At 42.6% G+C, this 9,947-nt stretch overlaps 1 protein-coding gene across 1 annotated transcript; it reads left to right on the top strand.

Annotated features, from left to right (window-relative positions):
• Positions 1–4,715: 4,715 nt before the first annotated feature.
• xtbd1 (XRN2 binding domain containing 1) lies at positions 4,716–9,947 on the top strand. Its single transcript, XM_085995674.1, has 3 exons — positions 4,716–5,035; positions 6,935–7,034; positions 8,703–9,947. The coding sequence occupies exons 1-3, from the start codon at positions 4,734–4,736 to the stop codon at positions 8,709–8,711; spliced, it is 411 nt and encodes a 136-aa protein (XP_085851800.1). The 5' UTR covers positions 4,716–4,733; the 3' UTR covers positions 8,712–9,947.

Raw genomic sequence — 9,947 nt, forward strand, 5'->3', positions numbered from 1 at the left:
TGAAGTAGTTTTTCGAAGTGTAGTCACTGTTGTAATGTAGGAAATATACAATTATATTAGAAGAAAAAGGATAGTCAAGGATAATGTGAGCCCTTTACAAACAGATGTGGGTAATATTGCAAATGGAAAAAGAAATGGCAGACTTGTTGAATAATTACTTTGTGTCAGTCTTCACAGTAGAAGAAGAGGATAATATACCTGACCTTCCAGGAAAATTAATAATGAGTCAAAAACTGGAACTCACTAAATTGTCCCTTTAGATTGGAAAATTGCAAATGTAACTCCATTGTTTAAGAAAGGTGAGAGAAAGAAACCAAGAAATTATAGACCTGTTAGAGAAATTTAAGCTGATTAGAGAGAGCCAACATGGATTTGTTAAGGATAGGTCATGTCTAACGAACCTAATTGAAGTTTTTTGAGGAAGTGACTAAAGTAGTAGACATAGATGTAGTTTATATGGACTTCCAGAAGGCATTCGATAAGGGTCCACATAAGAGACTGTTAGCTAACATTAAGACTCGTGGAATTGAAGGCAAATTATTGTCCTGGTTAGGCAGTAGATGACAGAGAGTAGAGATAATGGGTATGTAGTCGAATTGGAAGGAAGAGACCAGTGGTGTTTCTCAAGGATCTGTGCTGGGGCTTCAACTATTCACTATATTTATTAATGATTTGGATAACACAATAGAGAGCCATATATCCAAGTTTGTCGATGGCACAAAGATTGGTTGTATAATAAGTAGTGTAGATGGGAGCATAAAATTACAAAGAGACATTGATAAAGTGAGTGGGCAAAACTGTGGCCGATGGATTTCAATGCAGACTAAGTGTGAGCTCATCCATTTTGGACCAAAACAGGATAGATCCGAGCATGATTTAAATGGTGAAAAGCTAGGAACAGTGGAGGTTCAAAGAGATTTAGAGGTTTATGTACACAGATCACTAAAATGTAGTAGTCGGGTACAAAAAATAATCAAAAAGGCTAATGGAATGTTCGCCTTTATAACTAGAGGGCTTAGAATATAAAGGGGAGGAAGTTTTGCCACAGCTATACAAAGCCCTGGTTAGACCACATCTTGAATACTGTGTAAAGTACCTTAAAAAGGATATGTTACATAGAAACATAGAAGATAGGAGCAGGAGTAGGCCATTCGGCCCCTCGAGCCTGCTCTGCCATTCAATGCGATCATGGCTGATCATCCAAATTCAGTACCCTGTCCCTGCTTTCTCCCCGTATCCCTTGATCCCTTTAGCCTGAAGAAATATATCCAACTCCTTCTTGAATATATTTAATGAATTGGCCTCTACTGCCTTCTGTGGTAGAGAATTCCACAGGTTCACCACTCTCTGGGTGAAGAAATTCCTCCTCATCTCTGTCCTAAATGGCTTACCCGTTATCCTTAGACTGTGTCCCCTGGTTCTGGACTCCCTGACCATCGGGAACATCCCTCCTGCATCTAGTCTGTCTAGTCCTGTTAGAATTTTATAAGTTTCAATGAGATCCCCTCTCATTCTTCTAAACTCCAGCGAGTACAAGCCCAATCGACTCAATCTCTCCTCATACGTCATTCCTGCCATCCCAGGTATCAGCCTGGTGAATCTTCGCTGCACTCCTTCCATGGCAAGAACATCCTTCCTCAGATAAGGCAACCAAAACTGCACACAATACTCAAGATGTGGTTTCACCAAGGCCCTGTACAACTGCAGCAAGACATCCTTGTTCCTGTATTCAAACCCTCTTGCTACAAAGGCCAACATACCATTTGCCTTCTTAACCGCCTGCTGCACCTGCATGCTTACCTTCAGCGACTGGTGCACAAGGACGCCCAGGTCTCGTTGCACTTCCCCTTCTCCCAATCTATTGCCATTCAGATAATAATCTGCCTTCCTGTTTTTGACACCAAAGTGGATAACCTCACATTTATCCACGTTATATTGCATCTGCCATGCTTCTGCCCAATCACCCAACCTGTCCAAATCATACTGGAGTTTCTCGGCATCCTCCTCACAGCACACACGCCCACCCAGCTTTGTGTCGCCTGCAAACTTGGATATATTACATCTAGTTCCCTCGTCCAGATCATTAATATATATTGTGAATAGATGGGGTCCAAGAACCGATCCCTGAGGTACCCCACTAGTCACTGTCTGCCACTCGGAATAAGAGCCATTTATTCCAACTCTTTGCTTTCTGTCTGCCAACCAGTTCTCTACCCAAGTCAATACCTTGCCCCCAATCCCATGTGCCTTAACTTTACACGCTAATCTCTTATGCGGGACCTTATCGAAAGCCTTTTGAAAGTCCAAATACACCACATCCACTGGTTCTCCCTTATCTATTTTACCAGTTACATCCTCAAAAAACTCCAGTAGATTAGTCAAGCATGATTTACCTTTTGTAAGTCCATGTTGACTTTGTCCGATCCAGTCACTGTTTTCCAAGTGCTCTGCTATTACATCTTTTATAATGGACTCTAGCATTTTTCCCACTACCGATGTCAGGCTTACCGGTCTGTAATTCCCCGTTTTCTCTCTACCACCTTTTTTGAACAGTGGGGTAACATTAGCTACCCTCCAATCCATGGGTACTGTTCCAGAGTCTATCGAATTTTTGGAAGATGACCAGCAATGCATCTACTATTTCTAGGGCCACTTCCTTAAGTACCCTAGGATATAGATTATCAGTCCCTGGGGATTTATTGGCCTTCAATCCCGTCAATTTCTCTAACACCATTTCCCTACAAATACTGATTTCTATCAGTTCCTCCCTTTCATTAGACCCTATTTTCCCAGACATCTCTGGGAGTTTATTTGTGTCCTCCTTTGTGAAGACAGAACCAAAGTATGTATTTAATTGGTCTGCCATTTCTCTGTTTCCCATTTATAAATTCCCCTGATTCTGACTGCAAGGGACCTACGCTTGACTTCACCAATCTTTTTCTCTTCACATATCTATAAAAGCTTTTACAGTCAGTTTTTATGTTCCCTGAAAGCTTACTCTCATACTCTATTTTTCCCCCTCTTAATTAATCCCTTTGTCCTCCTTTGTTGAATCCTAAACTGCTCCCAATCCTCAGGTTTACTGCTTTTTCTGGCCAATTTATATGTCCTCTCCTTGGATCTTATGCTATCTCTAATTTCCCTTGTTAGCCACGGTTGAGTCACCTTTTTTGTTTTATTTTTATGCCAAACTGGGATGAACAAATTCTGTAGTTCATCCATGCGATCTTTGAATGTTTGCCATTGCCTATCCACCGTCAACCCTTTGAGTGACATTCCCCAATCAATTCTACCCAACTCGCGCCTCATACCATCGTAGTTTCCTTTATTTAAATTCAGGACCCTAGTCTCTGATGGCCTTGGATGGAGTGCAGTGCAGATTCACCAGAATGTTACCAGGGTTCCAAGGGTTAGATTATGAGGAGAGATTGCATAAACTCAGTTTCTATTTTGTGGAATATAGAAGGCAATTTGATTGAGAGAATTGAAAGCGAGAAACTTTTTCTGCTGGTGGTGGAGTCCAGGACAAAGGAACATAACTTTAAAATCAGAACTAGGCCATTCAGGAGAGAGGTTATGAAACACTTTTTCATGCAAGGGGCGGTAGAAGTGTGGAACTCTCTTCCACAAAAAGCAGTAGATGCTAGTTCAATTAATAATTTTAAATCTGAGATCAATAGATTTTTGCTAGACAAGGGTATAAAAAGATATAGAGCCAAGGCAGGTGGATGGAGTTAAAATATAGATGAGCCATGATCTCATTGAATGGCAGAACAGGCCAGAGAGGCTGAATGGCCTACTCCTGTTCCTAAGAATGAGATGTATCAAAATGAGTTGCAGTTCTTCCAGTGCCTTACTAACACGCATGCCTCAACCAACAGATTATCACCCTTCAGGTTGTTTGCGGGACCTTGCCAGGTGCAAATTGGTTGCCATGTTTGCCTACAAAATAAGGGTTTATTTCTGGAGGGATAGAATTGAAAAGTAGAGAAGTTATGCTAAACTTGTATCGAACCTTGGAGTAGTGTACAGTTCTGATTGCCATGTTATAAATAAGAAATATAAAGGCACTGGAGAGGATGCAAAAAAGATTTACAGGGGTGGTACCAGAACTGTGATGTTATACCTTGAAGGAAAGGAATAACAGGATGGGAGAAGGCTGACCTAATAGTGGTCTTTAAAATTATGAAAGGTTTTGACAGAGTAGACACAGAGTGTTCCACTGTGGGGAAGAGCAAAACTAGAGGCCATCAAAAGATAGTCACCAAGAAATCAAATAGGGAATTCAGACAAAACTTCTTTACCCAGAGGGTGGTGAGAATGTGGAACTCGCTACCACAGGGAGTGGTTGAGGCAAATGGTATAGATACATTTAGGGGGACGCTAGATAAGCATATGACAGAGAAGGGAATAGAGGTTATGGTGGTTCAGTTAGATGAGGAAGGGTGGTAGGAGGCTCGAGTGGAGTATAAACGCCAGCATGGACTGGTTGGGGACGAACTGCCTGTTTCTGTGCTGTATATTCAATGTAACAGTAACTAGACTTCAACATAATGAATTGCTTACAAACTACTTTGGGACCTCTTGAGGATGTGAAAGATGTTAAATAAATGCAAGTTCTTTCTCATTACTAACATAAATGTATGAAAAAAATATAAATAAAACCCTGTTCGAAAAATAAGGGCCAAGAGCAAAGCCGTGTCTGTGTGTCGAGGGTGCCCTCTGAAGGGGCAATGGAGACTTCCTGGGCTGACGCAGCAACCAGGCCTGGCCCTGCTCGCGGGGGCTGCCGGGAAAGCGCGGGCCGGCTCAGCGACGGTTGGAAGATGGCGGACGACCTGGAGGAGTTCCTGAAGCAGAACCGGGAGATCGCTGAGACGGTGGAGGGGCTGCGGGGCATGTCGGAGAGCGACAAACACTGGAGGGCGCGCCGGGATTTTCTGGTCAGGAATCTGTCCGACTACCCGCGGGATCGCATGGATTATCTGGTCGCGCTCTCCGTGGCCTGGTCCAACCACATCTTCATGGGCTGCCGGTGAGCGCGGGAGTGGGGACCGGGCGAGGGGGGAGCGGGGACCGGGCGAGGGGGGAGTGGGGACCGGGCGAGCGAGGGGGACCGGGAGTGGGGACCGGGCGAGCGAGGGGGACCGGGTGAGGGGGAGCGAGGGGGGGGGGGATCGGGTGAGGGGGAGCGAGGGGGGGGGGATCGGGTGAGAACAGCCTGCCACCCCTCTCCGGGTACAGCCGGCTGTTCACGGAAAGCATTACCCGGGGAATCACCGTGACTCCCTGGGCAGCAGTGCCGCTTGGATTTTTACACAAATGGGCTGGGATGGGGGCGGTGGTCTTGCTTGAGGTTTATTGCACAGTGAGGCCGAGTGCTGGCCTTGCAGAGCGGGCTCTTCCCGACCTGTGCACTGAGCAGTAACTCGGGGTTATTAACCTTGAGGACCCGAAGGATTCGATGCACAATCCACTGCCCCCATTCGCAGTGTCACTGAGGCAGAGATTCGAGGGGATTAAGGGAGATAATGGGTAAAATTCCCCACTCGCAGTGTGACATGAATCCTAGATTTATACGAAATGTGTTGGCTTCAGGGTGTTTCTTACCCGAGGCATAAAACAAGCCAGCAAGAGGTGACTTAGAAATGCTGCAAGGTATGAATATATTTATAAAATTATGATTGTGTGTGGTGGAGGGGGGAATTAATTGTAAAGTTAAGGCACATGGGATTGGGGGCAAAGTATTGACTTGGATAGAGAACTGGTTGGCAGACAGAAAGCAAAGAGTTGGAATAAACGGCTCTTTTTCCGAGTAGCAGGCAGTGACTAGTGGGGTACCGCAGGGATCGGTCCTTGGACCCCAGCTATTCACAATATATATTAATGATCTAGACAAGGGAACTAGATGTAATATCTCCAAATTTGCAGACGACACAAAGCTGGGTGGGCGTGTGTGCTGTGAGGAGGATGTCGAGAAACTCCAGGATGATTTGGACATGTTGGGTGATTGGGCAGAAGCATAGCAGGTGCAATATAACGTGGATAAATGTGAGGTTATCCACTTTGGTGGCAAAAACAGGAAGGCAGATTATCATCTAAATGGCAATAGATTGGGAGATGGGGAAGTGCAACGAGACCTGGGTGTCCTTGTGCACCAGTCGCTGAAGGTAAGCATGCAGGTGCAGCAGGCGGTTAAGAAGGCAAATGGTATGTTGGCCTTCGTAGCGAGAGGGTTTGCGTACAGGAACAAGGATGTCTTGCTGCAGTTGTACAGGGCCTTGGTGAGGCCACATCTTGAGTATTGTGTGCAGTTTTGGTCGCCTTATCTGAGGAAGGATGTTCTTGCCATGGAAGGAGTTCAGCGAAGATTCACCAGGCTGATACCTGGGATGGCAGGAATGACGCATGAGGAGAGATTGGGTCGATTGGGCTTGTACTCGCTGGAGTTTAGAAGAATGAGAGGGGATCTCATTGAAACTTATAAAATTCTGACAGGACTGGACAGACTAGATGCAGGAAGGATGTTCCCGATGGTCGGGGAGTCCAAAACCAGGGGACACAGTCTAAGGATAAAGGGTAGGCCATTTAGGACAGAAATGAGGAGGAATTTCTTCACCCAGAGAGTGGTGAACCTGTGGAACTCTCTACCACAGAAGGTGGTGGAGGCCAGTTCATTAAATATATTCAAGAAGGAGTTGGATATATTTCTTAAGGCTAAAGGGATATGGGGAGAAGGTAGGGACAGGGTACTGAATTTGGATGATCACATTGAATGGCGGAGCAGGCTCGAGGGGCCGAATGGCCTACTCCTGCTCCTATCTTCTATGTTTCTATGAATGCAATAGAATATAGTTCCTTTTTAAAAATAATTTGATTCACAGGTGTGATTGGTGGAACGACCTGTTGTGTAATTTCTATTTATTGTTTTTAGTTATAGTGAGAAGCTTATGGAGAAGGTGTTGGAAATGGCAGTTGGAGTTGATGTTGAAGATGCACCACATTTCACTACAAGAGATGAGATAATGAAACAGGTACTGTAAAATAAGGACCTCGTTTAAAGGTGAACAACGATGAACTGGTTGGCTCTTTTACAACAAAAGTGATATATTGGACAGGGCACAGAAAAGAGTAAGAAAGAACCCAGGTGTAAAGGGGATGAGCTGTGAGGAAAGATTAGAGAAACTACATATCTGATCCTGAACCATGGGGGATGGACGTTTACAAGGTTGGGCAAATGAATGGAGGAAAGTGATTGTAGGAAAATACTGTATAAAGTTGTGATTCATACCATCATGGACATTAAACTGCTCTTCATCACTGGCTAAACTTTGCCTGAGGCACATATGTCAGGATGGTCATGCACCATTTAACTGTGTTGTTAATAGAACTGCATTATTGAGGCAACATTTCTTGGTTAAAATGCAGTGTACCATGTTGTAGTTTGGTGAAGATAACGTATTGGGTGGGGGGGAATAAAGGAAATGCATAGTAAACAGCAGAACAAATTATTGATGGTAACAAGCTGCGAAAGCAGACCACCACCACCTGTTTCCCCACACACATACATTGTGAACCCTTTGTCTAAAAAAAACTTCAAAGGTGGGAAGATAAAAGTGGATAATAACTTTCTTAATCGGATAAACTCATTTTTCCCTCCGTGGGCTACACCCACCAACAGTGATCAGCCTCTGTGGCTGCTGTTGTGAACTGGTCGTTTTCCCATCATGCCATACCTAAAGTTGTAGCCTCAGTGGGGTAGTTAATTCTGCATCCTGCCACTCTAGTGCTGCCTGGAAAATCTTACTTAAATTTAAGTGTTGTTTCTGCACCCTTATTCCTGCCCTGTGCTGAAAATAGCTTCGTTCCTGGACCTCGGTTATAAGTGAGCCATTGTTTCACTATAGCATCACTAGCTGTTTTACAAGTAAACAATTTTAACTTCCGTCTTTTTTTAAATGGGGAGTACTGAGCATTTCTTTGATTTGCAGGAATTATTGGGTTGGGTGTAAGGAAGCAGATTTGATCTTGTTAGAAACTCGTCTTCTGTTTTTTCCACAGTCTTGTCATTTTAATTTGGCTACAGCTGTGGAGAATTGTTTGGCATCTGCTTGATACTTTCCACATCATACAGGATTGAGATCAAGAGCTCAGTATGGCAAGAGGGGGTAGAGAGGGAATTTGAGGTTTGCATATCATGTGCTCCCCTCAGTTTTAGAGCAAGTTTATTTTTGTTTTGTAAAGTTCTGTGAACATATGCTATTGAGAATTCTAGAGCTTTCCCTCCCATTGACAACTATGTTATTTAAATTAGACATTTCAAATAATGGGAGATTTGTGATGAGATGGATAAAGTAGAAAGTTCTACAGGCTCTGGAATGAAAAAATTGGTGTGAAATCCATTGCACTGTTGATTTGTGATAGCAAAGCTCTCTGAGGGACTAGAATGGTCATGTGGTGCTGATCAGGTTTTTAATATTGAGTGGATCTTTGTAAAGTGAATAGGGAACAAATATTTTGATATACTGTATAGGGGGATATATTATCTATTTTGAGAAGTCAAGTGGTGAATGATAATACAGGGTGACATTATGGGATCTGATGATGTAATTCTACTCTCGCTTGAGTGGAATAGATGAAGAAAAAAATAGCAAATTGATTTCGTATTAATAAATCTAAAAACTTGTTCTTTTCTCTTTCAGAATCAGTAAAAGAGTACACACCAGGACAGAGGTCTTTTGAGGGAACTGCGGTTTTTGCTGAAGTTTCCCAGGAGTAAGCGGACTGAGTGTGCTGAGGCTATAGTCTCCAATGTGACAAAAAATCAAATTCATTAGATGTCCAACCTGAATCTATGGCAAAATTTTATTTAATCTGGTTACATTGTTAACCATAACAATTGTAAATGGGAATTGGGCATAGAACTGGTTAGGGAGAGGCAGGAGCAGTGCAGAATATCTTCAGTCAGGGCTCAGAATTTTAAGTGATTTCAGAATTGGTAACAAATGTTTGCTTTTTTAATGCATCAGTTAAATTGGTGACCAAGCTACACTTTTTCCTGCTCTAAAATCAAGTAACACCGGTAATTACATGATGCTGCTTTATTGCGGACATTGCAGGAGGAAAAAGAAATGCTTGTTTTTTTTTCAACTGCCTGGAGCAGTACTTTTTAAACTTGGAAAAGGAATATTTTAATGGAATTAACTTTAGCTGCATTTAACAATTAAACTAGATTATGTGATGCTGTTTGGTTTTTAAAAAGGGGTTCAAAGATCTTGTTTGTGACCTTGGTGTCCCAGATTACAGTTTGTGGGCGAACTTGACTCTTTAGCATAAAGGAGCAATCAGATTTCATGTATTTTCTGAGCTTGGCTGGATTTCCATTTCCTCTCTGTGATGTGGCCAAAGTGCGTGTTTGGATATATATTTTTGGGATGGGGGGATAGTTTGATCATTAAAACACTAGTTTAAAGATGCACTGGATGGATTCCTCCTATGTATTAAATGTGATGCATCTGTGTTCTTTGCCAGAATAGAGAGTGTTCTCCTGTGCAATGTTTTTTGATGTGATAAAGTCTAAGATTTCAAATATCTAGAGACTTAGATACAGAACTAAACACCCTTGCGACTGAAAGTATCTTGGATTTATTACATGGTACTGTTGTGTTCTACAAATACAACAGAAATTAACGGTGTACTGTGTGATTAAGGATGATCTACAAATGGAGAATTAGATCATATTGGAGCTGTGCTATTTTTAACCAATGGGATTGGAAATACATTTACCTTTATAGTTTCAATTTTGATCTTGTACAGCCATGTAGTAGATTGTTTTTTGATGTCTGGTTGTTTTAACGTTTTTACTGTTTTTGTTAGACATCAGTCTGAACAGGATCTTAACATAATTGTATAATTGTCAAATGCAATAAATTGACCACTTGAACTAA

Source organism: Somniosus microcephalus, chromosome 8, assembly GCF_052327205.1.
Source record: "Somniosus microcephalus isolate GS21.2 chromosome 8, FLI_Smic_1.0, whole genome shotgun sequence".
Taxonomy (NCBI): domain Eukaryota; kingdom Metazoa; phylum Chordata; class Chondrichthyes; order Squaliformes; family Somniosidae; genus Somniosus; species Somniosus microcephalus.

Excerpts from the sequence above, each read along its gene's own strand:
- xtbd1 (XM_085995674.1), top strand. The coding sequence starts at position 4,734 with ATGGAGACTTCCTGGGCTGACGCAGCAACCAGGCCTGGCCCTGCTCGC. Across the intron at positions 5,036-6,934 it reads CACATCTTCATGGGCTGCCG|TTATAGTGAGAAGCTTATGG; the intron begins GTGAGCGCGGGA and ends TATTGTTTTTAG.